The 16,883-nt window shown below is 48.2% G+C and overlaps 1 protein-coding gene across 1 annotated transcript in view; it reads left to right on the top strand.

Moving 5' to 3' along the window:
• Positions 1-1,573: 1,573 nt before the first annotated feature.
• LOC122369330 (kinesin heavy chain-like) overlaps positions 1,574-16,883 on the top strand; it is a 60,358-nt gene continuing 45,048 nt past the window's right edge. The window contains exons 1-2 of the mRNA XM_043343998.1: positions 1,574-3,485; positions 9,876-9,963. Coding sequence (XP_043199933.1) covers positions 3,324-3,485; positions 9,876-9,963 — 250 coding nt within the window. The 5' untranslated portion in view covers positions 1,574-3,323. The remainder of the gene's footprint in view (positions 3,486-9,875; positions 9,964-16,883) is intronic.

The following is a 16,883-nucleotide window of genomic DNA, read 5'->3' as shown; positions in this document are numbered from 1 at the left end:
CTTCACTAAATGACACCCGTGCATTAAGGCTTCCTCACGTTTCCAACAAACTTTTTGCGATGAAGCGAAGCTGATCCGTGGGCGACAAGAGGTTCTGGAAATGTTTTCCATACCTCATATTTCAATGCATACCCATACTTCAGAATCTGTCACAGCCATAACCAATGCGGAAGTTTGATTGTAAATTGCACTGTGCGTAGCTCTACCATTCAGGTGTTTTTAGCTTGGGATGGTATGGACATGGTATGGAGTTATAGCTGCGCCACAAAGCACGCCGTAATGATATTCCTATCCATGAGTGGCGGCCATTATACAGAGTTCAGTGACGGCGGCACTAGTGAGCGCCTAAAGTCATACTGCACCTCAGCACATACCGTAATGATATTCCTGCCCATAGATGGCGGCACTAGTGAGCGCCTGAAGTTATACTGCGCCGCAATACATGCCGCAATGACATTCCTGCTCATAGATGGCGGCACTAGTGAGCGCCTGAAGTCATACTGCGCCGCAATACATACCGTAATGATATTCCTGCCCATAGATGGCGGCACTAGTGAGCGCCTGAAGTTATACTGCACCGCAGTACACGCCGTAACGATATTCCTGTCGATAGATGGCGGCACTAGTGAGCGCCTGAAGCCATACTGCGCCGCAATACACACCATAACGATATTCCTGTCGATAGATGGCGGCACTAGTGAGCGCCTGAAGTCATACTGTGCCGCACGGCTCGAAGCCGAATAATAACGAATTCGTACTATCCACTGAGACGTGGAAAATGATCCAACGAAGTGCACTGCTGGTCTGGTAATAAATCTTGCACAATTTTTAGCTTAACATATGTATATCTTTTATATTCAGTGGGGCATTGTGTTGTATAACTCACGACTCGGACTGGCCATTAAACGGGTACCTATTGGGAAAATTGCCCTTTTACGGTTGGTAAAAGTCGAAATTTTGAGAACTGGATGGTCCGATGCAAAATAAGTGGAGGCATTTGATCTAAATTAGTTCGCAATGACATTTAGTTCATTACAAAGTTCGCAAAAATAGTTCGCAGGGACATAGGCTTATGAAACCTGTGTTTAGAAATGTTTTTTAAACACCATGTAATGGGTTTGATCACTGGATGATGAGAATACGAGTCAAGTACGAGAGAGGTATCGTTACGTGTCGGTCCAATTAAAAATGACTTGTTGCCATGACAACTGGACACTCACTGCCACTCACTGCCACTGTCACTGAGCTCACCGAGACGTTCTCAAGCTAAAATAGTTTCTTGTTTTTCTCGTTTTATCCAAAAGTCTTATCAATTCAGAAGTCAGGGACGGCTTTATAAGCTGCGCTATCAGATATCACAGATCGAATGCCCACGGATTTTAGTTTAGTGTCATTCAGTGCAAGCCCAGTTCAGCCACCAATCAAAATATGGGCTCGGGCACCACAAGGCATAGCATAATTTGATGTCCTCCGCTGTGATTGATTGATCAGAACTTGCCCTTTGCAAGCCATTTTTTTGCGCTCGGGTAAGACGCTAGGTAAAACAGGCAAGACCGTTTAATTTAGTTCGTAGCCATGCAAAGAACAAAAAGCAAGTTGATACCGCACGAACTGCGGCCAGCAAATACAGCTCAAAGCACAATCGAACAAAACCGCTTGACGACTGAGCTAAAAAAGCTAGAGAAAGACAAAAACGTAAGCATTAGCCAACTGAATGCAAGTCAAGCTGTACTCCAAAAGAGCCTCCGGGCGATGGTCACTGGAGGTCAGCAGTCGGCCCAGGATACGGGAGACTCCTCTCAAACCGGGCCCAGTCCCGCTCCCAGCGTTCTGAACCCCAATATCGGACCATCGCACCTCCGCGTGACAGAATCGACACCGCGGTCGGGCAGCCGCGTCAACGTCATCATGGCGGACCCGGACGTGCTGGCGACTCACTCCACCAAGTCCTTCAACGGCCAGATCATCGGTGGCCAGGCGCAGTTGGTGCGCAAGCTGGAATCGAACCGGAGTATGCGCATCTCACAGAGTTCGGTCGGTTCCAGTGTCACACAAATGAGCCGGTCCTCAATGGGTATGATCATGGACGGCTCGATGTACAATGTCCCGGAGAAAGGTGCCACTACTGGCGTCAGTTTCACCGAGGAAGATGTTGAGCAGGGCATCCGTGAACACCACACAGAGGATGCGCAACCGCCGGCGCCCTCGGAGGCCTCTCACCAGAGCCAGAGCGGCGTGACGACCTCTCTGGTGTCGGAGGTCCTCCTGCCGGCCAAGGAGATGGAGATGAGTCTGACATCCACCGTCAACGCGGGCGGAGCAGAGGCCGACACGGACGCGGCGGCGCCGTCCGACCACGAGGGGCCGCAGCTGGCCGTGCCGGATATGCCGTCCGTGCCGCACACTGAGGTGTCCTCTCCCGAGCCGGGCCTCAAGGTGATCGAGTCGCCCTCGAGCCGCTCCATGCCCGCCAGTCGGCCGGACTCGTCGCCCAGGGAGCCCGCTCTCAGCAGGGCCTCACCGACCTCCGTGGCACCCCCGTCTATCGCTCCCTCACCTCCGGTTCTGCCCACCACAATCTCCCAGCAGGCTTACACGCGAGCCGTGGAGCGGGCCTTCGCCAACAAGTGCCTCAAGCATTCTAAGTTTGTTACAGATCTTGAGATGAATGAGTTTGTGACGAAGTACCTGCTTATTGAACAGCAAAATGAGAACTTTAGAAGGGCGAATGAGTTCGTCTATCAAATAGTTGATACCCAGATGGAGCTGCAGTGAATGGTGAATCTTATCCGATAGCTACTCTTAGCTACTACTTTTCCTTTTCTGGCTTTTGCTTGACCTAAGATTATTTAAACTAATAAAATAATACTAATCACTTTTGACCTCTCGCACGAATATTCCATGCCTGTTCATTATAGGCGTAGTAGTATTGTAGTATACTTTATCTGTAGTATACCCTACGCAATATGGTAGCAATATTTTACGCGGCGCTAGTGGCGCATACTGCGGCGATAGCGCAGTTGACGTGCATTTGCACGACCAACGCCCTTGTAGATTCGCGGTCCCCGCTCGGCGAAACTCGTTTGGCTAGGGCGAATTTTAGATAAAAACGGGAAACGGAATAGTGTTAATACTTCTGTGTGGCTTTGCGAATACTCGTCTGGATTTGTGCAGTGTCTGGATATCTCATTTCCCTTCAGGGACGTTGAAAGCTGGCGAACAGTGACGGTTCACCGATCGATAATCCCTCGACCCTTCGTGAGTCGTGAAAGTGGCTTCGCAGAAAGCATTGAATATAAGTGTTTAGCGTGAAAGTGTTAAAAATGGCTGATGAAAAGGAATCTGGATCTAGTCCTGCTGAAGACAGTATTAAAGTGGTATGTCGTTTTCGTCCTCTGAACACTTCCGAAGAAAAGGCTGGATCAAAGTTTATTGTGAAGTTCCCTTCACAAGCAGGATCAGATGACAATGCATGCTCAATTGGGGTAAGTTTTATTGCATATGCAATGCTTTTTTAAAGTCTGCTGGAGTTGTCAAATGATTTTAAAAACTTTAATTTCAGGGTAGGTAATTCAACTCTTGATAAAGTACCTGCCTTATGAAATGAATTCCAAAGCTAATTTATTTCTGTATATAATAGACATTTTCAATGACATGGTGTTATCTATAATATATGTTTTTAAATTCCATTCCATATGCATGTTGTCGTGATATTTGTTGCTTTGTATTTCTGAAGTTCTGGCAGGTTAAATTTTACGAGTGACTGAATTCAATGATACTCTGTGCCCATATTGATATCAATAAAGGTACCTGCTTCTCTTAGCAACTATGACATTGACAGATGTTCAAATATTGATTAAAGGACAAAGAGTGCAGGAATTAAACAATTAATTTAGCAAGTAATTTAGCCCAAATATTAAACTGGTCACCAGGTTTTTATGTTATCAATATATAGTTCATTTCATGCATTGCTTTATTTGCTACACATGATTGGTAATTTAATGTGTAATGCTACTCTCTTGTTCATCTTCAGTCAGCAACATCCCATGGATGCATTGTCTTCCTTATACTTTGTCAATTGACACACTCTTTGTCACACAGTGCCAGGGAATGAATTTTAGACATTAATTTACTTGATAATAATGCACTGCAGCAGAAAACAGACATTCTTCTGGGTTATTGACTATAGGAAAACACAATGTCAGAGAACTGATACAGTTTTCATGGTTACCGTAAAATGGGGTGTTAAGGGACAGTGGGGTGTTAAGGGACAGTTGCATGGGAAAAACTTTGAGTCATATTAACTTCCTTATTTGAGAAGGTTCAATAAAAACTTCAGTGTGGTAGTTAACACTGTTTTGCTCTTAATCATAGGACAAAATGGTATGTTTTTTCGTGCAAGTGATTTGGTTCAAAAATGGATTTGAAAACCATGCTACATTTTCACAAAATTGAAACATCTCCAAAACTCTGTGTGTACCACATAAACTAGTGGGTGTACAGGGAAAATGAATGCATAGGTGTATTGTCACATGTATTACACATGTTTCCTGAAAAACTTGTGCAAATCCACCCATTCATTCATCATCCTCTTCCTCTTTTCTGGATACATTCATATTTTGAGGTGGATAGGGACAGAGAAGAAAAAATAAAAAAATTATATAAATATAATTTCATTAAGTTTTCTTTCAGTAGGCATGAAAAACACCAAATTCCACATAAAATGCTGGCAAGTTCATGCTTTTATCTCTCACATATCTTAAGTTATGTAACAAAACATCTCACACTCTCTTTTACAATGATGGGTCAATGGAGACTGATGTAGGTAAATGTGATGTCATCATAAAAAGGCTAAAACAAAGAGGGCAACATAATGACAAGTGACTAGCTTCGACATGGGTTTTTATTGATGACAGAAGATTACTTTTTGGTTCTGTTTACCTTATAATTAGCACATTTTCCACAAGCGTAAACTGCATTACACGTAATTGGCTAAAAAGGTCATTAGTGGTGAATGAACCTGACTTGTTTTGTGACAGAATATGCAAAACATTTCAATAAATAAAGTGTGAGCCCTTCCACACCCTAATTGTGGGCATTTGATGACCATTTCTTGGAATAATATAGGTGTCCCTTAACACCCCACATTGGGGTGCTAAGGGACAGTGATGAAAAGTAATAGAAAATAATATGCAGGTATAAATCTTAAAAACTTTAATGTGGCAGGCATGTAAAGCACCAAATTCCACATAAAATGCTGACAATTTGATGCTTCTATCTCCAACCCTTCTTGAGTTATATAACAAAACACCTCAAAACTGTCCCTTAACACCCCGTTTTACGGTACTCAACTCTGAATAATCTAATGGGTAGATGGAAGTATATTTTTACTAGAAATAGGTAGCACTTGGCATATCATACTTGGTCAGTAAGGCAAGCACCTCATAGGCTTAATGAAAATATAATAAGTGTGCCCTGAATGAATGCCCTTTTGCACCTCATGACCATCTTTGTATTTTGTTAGTCATATAAACAAAACAAAGCTCAATGATAAGATAGAGATAGAACCTATCACTGGCAAGTGGCAAAATACCATTTCCCCTCAATCACTTGGTTTGCCTTTGCTGTGCACACTGCACAGTAAGTACCTGGTTGTGTTTGCTAAAAGATTAGATACCCCCCCCCCCAAATTATAAGTAGATGCAATTTGATGACCATGCATGCCATAATTATGTGATTTCCCCTCATCATTGCTGAACATAAAATTTAGCACATTGTTTGTATGTACTGTTGTATTTTTTTAGCAGGATAAAATTATCTCTAATGTTTGAATAGGTCAAATCATTTATTGACCAAGAATAAACAGAATCCATTTATTAGAGTCAATAGCAGGACATGCTACAGAGTGATCATTCAGATGTGAGCTGATTATGTGGATGTTCGTAATACCATGGCAACACTTTCAAAATCTGCTCTGCAGGATGTTATGGCTGCTATTTAAACTCACTTCGAATTTCGAAACTTTTTCCCTTTGAAACAATGTACTGTTAAGCTCACAGGGGCGGTAGATGGAATAATGGGTAGAAGCCGTATCTTTGAGAAGATTTGATAAAAGTAGATCTTTCAAATTAAACATTTGCTTCCGAACACAATATTTTAGTGAATGCCATTACATATATTTTTTTTTTCGTCTCAGGTCACAGGTGTCACTTTTGATTTTCAAATCCTCTGTGACTATAACCTTTTTTTGATTGTCATTTTTAATGCGTGAATTCCCTTTCTCACAAGATCGACTGGCCGCACGTTGGCTCGTGCATTGCTCTCCTATCGTGCTCTGTTGCATAACAGTCTGGTCTGAACTCGTGCTATTATGCGTGGCCTCCTTTCCTGCCTTAGTTCCACTTCATTTGAAAACAGAATGCACTCAAATGCGATCGGCAACACAACAGGCACCTCAACAGGCACCGTTCCCAGCGCTATCTTTCGATTACTGTTTTCAATTTTGAAGGATCTTACTAGCAGCTTAACTTTAAATGAAGCTAAAGAACTCGTTAAAATGCACAATGACTAGGCTCAATGCTCACTAGTTAACACTTTGACTAGGTACTCTGCTTTGTAATATTTTCTTCATATTTCTCGCTATAGTTATTCCCTTGTAAATAATTTCGCACCCCAGAGACCCCCTGATCATCCTGTCGCGCTGCGCTGCAATATGCCCTGTGCTGAGCGGGCCCGTGGCCGTGACACCGACCGGCTCCCGTATTCATCGCTGCTCAGCGCGGGTCACACGCGCCAGGCTGGTGTCCCAGGCGGTAATCCATCTCGCTTGGTCATATCCTGACATTTTGAGCCCGGTGTGAGCCGGGGCTGATCGCCGTGAGCCGCGGAGACCCAGCGGTGCCGTGGTACGAGGTCTGGCCGGAAAGAAGCCGACGGATATTGCGGCCAAACTTGATCGGGATGGCATTCGGTTTGTGGCCGTCTGTGATGCGTGCTTGGTATGGGTTTCTAAAATAGATCATCAGGTAGGTCACCAGCTCACCAGCTCAACGCCTGATCGCTTGTGACCATGAAATTCAGGGCACACGTCGGAATTTCTTGCTTTGAGGCGGTTACTTGCAAGGCGTGGAAGGGGAGCGATGACATGTTTTCAAACAGTGTAAATGTCCTGTAGATGCATATCCGACTATATAATCTGTTTTTAATCGCCATTTTAGTTTCATTTTCAAATCGTCGGTTGCAAAGTGATTCTCCAACTGGCCTCCCATTCTGTCTGTGTCTGTCCGGTTGAGCGGCCTCCCTCCGCGCACCCCTGGCTCCGCCTCTGGCGCCGGTGTGGCTCCTTAGCTGGCAGGTGAGGCGCTCGCCGGCCGGTCGCCGCGCCGGCGCACCAGTCAGCTGGCGGCCCGTGAAGCGTGACGTCACGGCCCCACACGCCGGTAAATTAGTGGCTTCCGGTCCGGACCGGCACGACGCCGTGGTTTGGTGCCTCGAGGTGACGTCAGCCACCGACTGTGAACGCTAACTGATGGCAGAGATGTCCCAGAGTTTGAACAGGCTCGGTGCTAGGTCATGGTTGCCGTAGAATCGGCTGTTCTCCCCATGACCAGTGGGTTGAGTCTGCGGGCCCGATGTAGGAAGCTTGAACGAGCAAGCTGCTCTTCCTAAGATGATGAAAACACTGCATTAAATTATGCAGAACAGGCTTCTGTAATCCACTGATGGCCATTCGTGTTTGGCTGGCTCTGCCGCGACGTTCAAACCCGCTCCCGTGTAATCGCTGTGGGTCTAAGTGCGCGTGCTGCCCATCTGTGCCTGGTCTGTCCTGTCACGCCCGCTACCTGACTCTCCCAGGCTGTAATTTGATAGTCGTGATTTGATTCTGGATTCGGTTCCACCGGCCACGGCGCCACAATGGCCAGAGCTGGCGCCTGGTGCGTCTAATTTGTGCTAGCTCATGGTGAGGCGTGTGGCTTGGACGATCTGTGATTGGACAGCGGGTTCATGGTGTACGCAGGGGGTCTCGAGATGCTGAGGAATTTGGTCGAAGTTGTTATGCTAGATAATATGCCCGAGATATTTGGTCGCAGTAACATAAATCCAATAATAGGTAGAAATAAATCCAAAGGTCTCAGAATAAAGCAGCATTATGTTTCGTAAGCAAAGACGATAATGTAAAATGTCCGTCCATACCGCTGCAAAGACTCCCACTTCCAATGCTTTGTGGGCTTCTGAAGCTCCGTTTAATTAAAAACGTTTATCGTTGCGCCGGTGCACGGTATACGATATGGTCTGATGGCAGGGGCGCGGGAACTACTTTCCGACTGGGGGGGCACACCATAATAGAGATCAACCTAGGGTACCCCCAAATCTAGTTTTCTCACCGGTTTTAGGCCACTTATTTTTCACCCCGCGGCTTTTTCAACAAAAAAAGAAAACATTTGCAAAAAAAGTGTGGTATTCCGTCTCAAATCTGTGGGGGCACCGCCCCCACGGCCCCAGAGTTGGGGGGGCAAGCTGCCCCCACTGCCCCCCCGGCTCCCGCGCCTATGTCTGATGGCGACTCCGCAGAGCCACGCAACAAGCTCTTAGCTCGCTTAGCGCACACTGACCGTCACCCATTGAACTAACTATACGGACACAATTTCTGAGGAAAACTCGGCCATTTGTTGCCACGCTGTGCACCGGACCACGCTGCACCAGACCAGACGTTCTAGCGTACTGCACCTCTAATGAGATCACCGTGCCGTGAAAAGGACAGCGATTCTGTCCGATCTCAGCGCGCGATAGGAGCAGCACCGGTCGCAGTCTCGCTGCAGCAGAGCCGGCCAACCCTGTGAGTCAGTCCGGCGACCACAGAGAGTCTGGTCGTGACGGGCCTACTCCGTATTTGGGGAGGTTTACCGGTCCCCTCGGTACCGAGTGCGATATCAGCTGATCGGGTAACGGCGAGGGTGTGATGGTTATGTCATCGGGGTGTCATGGCGGGGTTAGAATGATTGGGGCTGTCATGTGGTTGAAGATTGGCGGCTGATAGCAAAAGTTGCGAGTTTTGGGTGAGTTATTAATGGCTCATCATTTTAGTTTAGTCACTTGTTTCACTTTGCGGATGCATTGTGATTACCCCAACCTGTTTCTCCTTGAACTATCCTTATTGCCGTCATGGTAATCTTACTCTTGATTTTTTTCATCAGAACTCCATATCAAATTTATGCTCTTTGAAACGTTAGGGCCACGGAAGCCGTTCAGAGAAAAAAGAATAGTGTCAGTGGTAACGCTACGTGCGACTAGCCCAGCCCATTAAAGCCATTGTGGTCTCAGTAATGAGGAACCGCAGTGACATGCTTTCATTTGTCGATACGCGCTCTGACACAAACACCTTTTGATAGGTACCGAGGTATTTGGGCACCCAGAAATGTTTGTCCTTGCTGACATGGGAAATGACGCCTTGATACCCGCTTATCCGTATGTGTAATGTAACCCACTTGCTAATTGAACCGCTATTAAAACATGTATGATCACTGCGTTTCTTGAAAGCACTGAACTTCGATCAAATGTTAGAGCATTCGTCAAACACCGTCTCAAACGTGCCAGACTCCGCTGCGCGTGCTTTTCGTTTGTTTGACTAACGGCGAACGGCAGTCCGGCCATTTCATGAATATTCACCACTATATGCCGGTGGGAAATTGAGCGGCCCTGGCCAACTTCAGACACAATTACCGTGTTTGTGAGCGCTGCCCCCGGACGGGGGCTCGCCAGACGCGTGCTCGTGCGGTTACGGAGCCCCAGGTCGTATTGATCGCAAGCAGAGGTCGTTCGGGCCCACCTGAGCACCGCACAGCTGCTGATGAGCCCGCCTGCCTCTTCTGTTTCAGGGAAAGCTGTACATGTTCGATAAAGTCATAAAGCCCAACGCCACACAAGAAAAAGTCTACAATGATGCGGCACGCACCATTGTCAAAGGTGAGGTGACCGGGGTACACACGCTCGTGCGTGACTGGCATGGCGAGTGGAGTGGCTCGTAGTGCCTTTAAGAAGTGATTATCTCCCTTTAGCAGAGGAGAAACACTGGCTAGGTGTCATGTGTAATGAGTGGTTGAAGAAATCACGGGAATCGGAATGCCATTGCCATTATCATAGACTACGCTTATATGTATTGCTATCGCCTTAGTTTTCGCCTAATCATTGGCTTCATTAATCTTTTCGCGTGATGCCCATAATGTGTGAATATTCCTGCGCGTAATTATTACTGTTTCGGCTTCTGTCGGTTTTCCCTTGAATCATTTATAGCCTGGTGTTGGTGTGTATGAACACCACTCATAATGCTTCGTCACGGCGCAATCACACGTGCCTGGTGCCTGATGAGCATTTTCACTCAGTTGTCACGCAATCAGTCGCATTCTTCTGGTCCACATTACCGCAATTATGCTCCAACTGCCAATTTTCTGCGCGTGCTTTGGGGTTCTGAATGGTCATTTTGCTGCATCAAAGAACCTGCGCATTTCCATGGCTCCCTTTTCACATCGGTTTTACTTTGAGGAGCATGTCAAATTCCTTTGACTCAACCCGTGGCTTCATCCATACCGAGTTACAAATTCTCCTCTTGCGTAGTGAAATTGATATCTAGACTGATGTAGTTCTCCTCGGTGTTTCGTTCCGGGCACCCGTCCATACCACCTGTGTTTTCTGCGAGTGCCGGCGCTCCCTGCCCCTGCGTGCCGGCCTGTTGTGGCTCCACATCCGTGGGGCGCTGTGCGGTAGATCCAGACCGATGAGTGATACCGTTGGTCGCGCTGGGCTGACCACCCGTGACCAACGCGCCGCACGGAGTCGTCATGGGCACGGGCACGGCACGGAGTCGTCATGGGCGCGGGCACGGCACGGGAAGTGGGTTTGGACCACTGTATGCTGACACGGGCACGGGACGGGGCGTGAGCCGGGCGCACGGGCACGGAAAGCGGGTTTGCGGTAAGGGCCACGGACATAATCGACATTTTGTATGGCGGGTAGTTGCCGGATCCGTCGTACGTACCACCCCAGTTGATGGATCCAGTTGATACTTACCTGACATGGGTTTCAGGGTTTGAACTGATACCAAAATATGAAGTCAATTACCTAGCCGTTTGGCCTCTTCAGTTGATAATTGCAGATGTCTTGGCCATTCCCGCTGGATCGTCTGTTTTCCTCAGGTTTTTGCTTCGGAAGCTTTCGCTTGTCCTTGTCCCCTAATACCGACAACACTCGACAAGGATCGTCTTATCGTGTGAGATAGCAGTCACTTTTTATCGTATCTAGTAATGGGCGTCACTTTTTCACGGCAGCGAGTAATAGGTGTCACTTTTCCTGAGAACCATTAATTATTTTGGACCAATATCTGCTCCCTGTCTCACATCAAGGTTGCCATCTTCGCTCCTACGTCTTTGTCATCGATCCATAACATTTGCGCCCGAGAAAGATGTTCGATGTCATCACACCCTCAACAGCAATGGTCAATCACCTCCACTCGGGGCGTGCAACTCTCTTCCGCTGCCCCCTCTGCTCCTCCCTCTGCTCATCCCGCCTCTCTCCGTCCCTCTCTCCTCCCTCTGCTCCCCCGCCTCTCTCCGTCCCTCTTGCGGCCGCGTGCCAGCGGCGTGACGCCCCGCTGGCGGTCACGTGACTGCCGTGACGCCCCGACAGTAACGTCACGTGACGAGGTGACGCCATCCCGTCGGAAGGGGCCGAGACGGTGACGGTGAAGCGGGAGAGCGTCACTTGGACATGAACCGGGGCCGGACACCGGCAAATGCCAATGAATGAAGCTTGATTGGTCCAGTGACTCTGTTTTGGCCCCGAAACCCTCCTTTTTAGCGTTGGCACCGCTTTCTGTTTACAATTTAGGCGCGGGTGCCTTCAACTGCTCTCATTTCGCGAAGCAGTTTTGGCACAAGCCCAGCATTATGTCATTCTAAGTAAGAGTTCACGACATCCCCAGGCTTCCCGGACCGGTTGAAATGAAGTCGACCACCTCCGACTACTGCCAATTACAATGACTCGGCACCCTCACAGTCATGACATCATTCCACTCCTCTCCAATCCATCTGCTCTTTCTGTCGCTGCTGAGATGGACACCAGACAAAGGGGTCGAAATCAGATCAGTCACGCCCCACCGGCCGGTTGATGACAGGACCCCGGCCGGCCCCGGCGGCGGCCCGCTTTCTGCACGCTTCTCCGGCCGTGAGACTGACACGGAACGCCCGGAAAATTGCCGCTGACAGAAAAACGCTGCCGTTTTTTGTCTCTGCTCCGGCTGGCTTTGCTGCAGGGTGTGCGGGAAGGAAGTCGGCAGTGTTTGTGTTTGTGTGCGTTTGGAGAGGGGGAGAGAGCTTATTCCTGTTTTGTGCTAGCTTCTGATGAGCTTGGCGTTGATGTGATGTATTTTACTTTGAGGCAATTATTTTGACGTATGGAGGATTTTAGAAGACTAAGCGTAGATATTCATTCTGTAGAAGGAATTACAAAGACGGAATTTCAAAGTTTATGGGGAACCGAAGTCGGTTGAATAACGGAATGGAATCGATCTGGCTAATAGAATCCATTTCAGCCAGGCATTTTTGATCTCCAGGTATTTTCTCACCGCCGATACCTAGCCATGTTTTCGTCCAATTAACTTCCAGTACTGCCAATGCAATTACCTGGCGACCACTCCGTCTCCGACCGCCGCCACTGTTTGCACTGCCATGGAGCTGTCCAGTCGACCTTTCGGAGCCATTGCGTTCAAGTGTCTCAGTCTCCGCGGTGGCGGTGGGGTCAGCCACTCGGATGGGGCTCCGGACGGACCAATAGCACCGAGGGCGCCTCTCGGGCAGCGCTGGGGGTCATTCAATACTACACGGCGGGGCGGCGCCCGCACTGGAATGGCGGCTTTAGGTGGTCTGGTGGTCTGGTGTGTGGGAGTAGTGGGTGGTGGGGTGGTTGATGGTGGGTGGTGAGTGGTAGGGTGGTTGATGATGGGTGGTGAGTGGTAGGGTGGTTGATGATGGGTGGTGAGTGGTAGGGTGGTTGATGGTTGGTGGTGTGTGGGGGGTTGGTGGGTGAGTGAGTTGGGCTTGGTAGATGGAATATGGTGGGTGAGCAGAAGTCGAAACAGAGAGGTTTCAGATGGTCGATGGTAGGGGTTGCATGGAACGATGCGTGACTGGGGAGATTGTATTCATTAGTCGTTCTGCACCCAACTCATACAGGAGAGCCTGACACAACAGGTCGATATGGTTCCTGATAGGCTGGTTGCCATCAGTTGCAAGTTAAATCATCTTACCAACAGGAGCTGGATATTATTTTGTGTTTGTGCTAGTTAATCCATGGTCTTTGTTTCGGCCAGGTCATGACCACCGATGTGTGTGATCCCTCCGTCTTAGCTCCGATTGGACCGACCCACTGATGAGGGAGCCCGGCTGAGGTCAATATATCGACCCCGCCCTGGGGTCCGGGGTCGGGGGAGGGGAAGGGGCCCTCAGCCGACCGTGACCGGAGGAGAGGCGTCAGAACGGCGGCTCTCGGGTCATATCGAGCTGACGCGTAGATCGGTAATGTCGGATGATGTATGGCTCGGCAGCGCTAACGGCCACTCGGGGACCGCCCTGGGGATCGCGTGGAAGTGACGTGGACGGGTGGGGTGCTCGTGTTCCCTGCCCTGGGGTCGTGTCATCGCCGCGGTGGTGGCATGGTTCCGGTAACAAATCACAGTGGTGGGTGCTATTCGGGAACAGGCTGATCTGCGAAATTAGTTTTTTATATACTCTTTCGTCGTTGGTCGATAAGCCTTCTTTGCGATTGATACACGTGGGTAGTTTTTATGGAACCTTTATGAATGGGGCGCGAGAACATCGTTGCGCCATAAAAACGATGTTCTTCGTTGAGGGTCTTCGCTGTCACAGCTACCTATGTCGTATCATATGTCAGTTTTTGCGTTCATACCTGCTAGATACCGACAATCGACACGGGTTTGTTATGTAAGGGGAAGGGTAAGCTACTGCACGACACTGCAGCGTAACATCTAGCCTGTTATTTGTGCTTAAAAAGTCACTTTTTCTTGGGTGCTGTTTTTTATATCGGGTTGCAACTAAAAAACTTTGTTGCATTATGCATATGCAAATCATTTTGGCAGCAATCTAATTCAGCATGAACAAATCACCGTTCTTATTTTGTTCTGGCTGCCGGACATGTTCGCAGATCAGCAATCATTCGTTTGACGATCCACTTCCCACGAGTCAGCTCAGCCACCCCTCTATCAAACCTCTTCTCCCCTGCGTATGTCCGCCTGTCCCGGTCTGTGCAGAATGCGGATACACTGATTGCCGCGGCTGGGGATGTGTGTCCGGTAGCAGCAAGTTCTTTCCAGTGACGCAGGTGCGCTGTCCGTCTCCAGCTCGGTCAGCGGATGGCTGATATTGATCCGGGGACGAACGGTGACCACCGCGATTGCACTGCAGTGCACTCAAGAGGGCCATACTGTACCGCGACTGCACTGCAGGGCACTCCAGACGGCTATACTTAACCTCGCTTACACTGCAGTGCACTCCAGTAGACCATACTGTACCGCGACTACTTTGCAGTGCACTCCAGTGGACAACACTGCACTGCGCCTGGATTAAAGAGCTTCTCTGCTCTGCACTGCATTTCAGTGCACCGCACTGCAGTGTCAGGGTAGCTATAATCTGGTTTAAAAAATGAGTCTCGCCGTCTATTGTCCTGATTAAACGTCATGTCCTGTCATTGTCACGTCACTGGGCCTGGTGTTTCCTCTTGCCGTCTTGCTTTATCTCCTCTCGTTCCGTCGTGGCGCTCGGCTTTTCGCCCCCTCCCCCACTCACAAGACACATCTAGTGAAGTTTAGGGAGGTCTGGTCGTTTTGTGCGTGTCCAAAGGTACTGTTTTGGAAGCTGGCCCTCCTTGTTTACCCACTGGGCTCGCAAACATTAGGGAACTTAAGTCACAAATTTTAGCTAATGTGCCAAATGACTCGTCGGGGAGTAGGCTGGAAACTTCTTGGTAAACAATGCTATTAATTGTCACTCTGAGACTTTGATAGCGAGCTGGATAGTTTGTTCCAAAATAAATAGAATATAATGTCTTTTAATCTCATCAAATTTGCCTGGGGCTAAAAGATGAATGACTGACAACTCGCTTTTGTTGTATTTTTGTGTTTTTAAAACACGGCGTTCCATTTCTTGTTCAAACCGCTTTGCACTTAACAGCAGTATTTCGACTAAGCAGTTCACGCTATCCCCCGCGATGACTTAATCTCCCCCCTCACTCACACACACTAACACCCAAGGGTGGAGCTTCCTATTCACTTGGTGGGGCGCCTGCCCCACCAACTTGCCATTTTGCCCCACCAATAAGCGTTTTGCCCCACCAACTTAAGCCGATTTGCAGGACTTTACTGCTTAGCAAACCTATGTTTTTCGCATTGAGGAGCTTTGAAATGTCTGTGTAATGCAAAATATTATCTCTGTAATGAAAAGAATTGATTCATTGTTGAATTTTATCTAACTTAACAATCGGACATTGTAGGTTTGACAACTTTTTGCCCCACCAACTTTCCTGGAAAAGCTCCACCCATGCTAACACCTGAGTCATTCTGAATCAGCCCCAGCCAGGTCTGCTGAGTCACAAACGTGCTCACTCGACGAAAATCTCCCCCGCCTGGCATTGAAACAGTCACACGCTGAGTTTGTGGATGAGAAGACTGTAGCATACCTCCTCGCTTGACGCTAGTTGGGAACTTCGCTGGAAATCTACTCCAAACGGAGAAGTTTCGTGATTTTCTCAGTCATTTTCTGTGTGAACACGGTGCCACACAATCTAACGTTATGTTCAATGGCCATTGGCCATGGCTGTTCTTTACGTCAACAGCTCTAGCGAATTATGTTCAGGAGTGAGGACTGCTGAACACGTGCTGTTCTCCGTGTCTTAGGACGGAAAGCATACGGATATTCGCCGTGCTACTGGCTAATGATTTCATTAGCCCCAGTGTTTATCTTGTCTACAGGACGACCGGCTATGTCTAGTCGCAGAGACGCCCTCGAGTTTATCCTCAGGTCACCCTGCGTGACGTCTTGGCAGCCGTGCTGCTTCCTACTCAGCGGGTTGCCCGTTAAAGGGACTATCCCACCTTTAACATGGGGTTTGAGTTGAGATAGCCAAGTTTGCGGCGAGGTTCAGAAACCACTATCTATCTAGGTTGCAACCCCCGCGGCCTCTTGGTGTTGAAGAAATTCGTTCCCTTCATTTGAAAATGGGCCTTGCGCAAGGCCCTATCTTCAACATGGAGCGACCGTTAGTGTGACGTCACCTCGTTTAGTCATTCTGATTTAAATGGGGTTGTTCGTTGAAAAATCGCTTAAAACTTGGTCTGAGCTTTGTTGTGGTGCCTACAGAGTAAAAAGAATCAGCTTTATGACAGTAATGTGGCCTGGGGAAGGAGGTAATTTTGGGCTGTGACGTCACATATTTGAAAGTTTGTGTTTGGAATATGGGGAGCCTAAGATGTTTAATGAAAAATAAATGCCAGAACCGTGTTCCTGGTCATCCAATCTATAAAGTCGGGCACAATTTAACTGGTTTTTAACAACATTTTAGAAGGTGGGATAGTTCCCTTAAGTACATCGACCCCGACCTTGCCAGCTTTCTTGTCATCACCGTCAACGGCTTTTCCGCATACACTGTCTCCTTGCATCTCTCTCTCTCTCTCTCTCTCTCTCTCTCTCTCTCTCTTTCTCTCTCTCTCTCTCTCTCTCTCTCTCTCTCTCTCTCTCTCTCTCTCTCTCTCTCTCTCTCTCTCTCTCTCTCTCTTTCTCTTCTCCCTCCCTCTCATTCCCCTCTCTCTTCTCCCCTGTGCC

Source organism: Amphibalanus amphitrite, unplaced genomic scaffold (genome assembly GCF_019059575.1).
Source record: "Amphibalanus amphitrite isolate SeventyFive unplaced genomic scaffold, NRLGWU_Aamphi_draft 000034F_arrow, whole genome shotgun sequence".
Classification (NCBI taxonomy): domain Eukaryota; kingdom Metazoa; phylum Arthropoda; class Thecostraca; order Balanomorpha; family Balanidae; genus Amphibalanus; species Amphibalanus amphitrite.
Note: the sequence above shows the minus strand (reverse complement) of the source record. Positions and strands in the feature narration are given on the sequence as shown.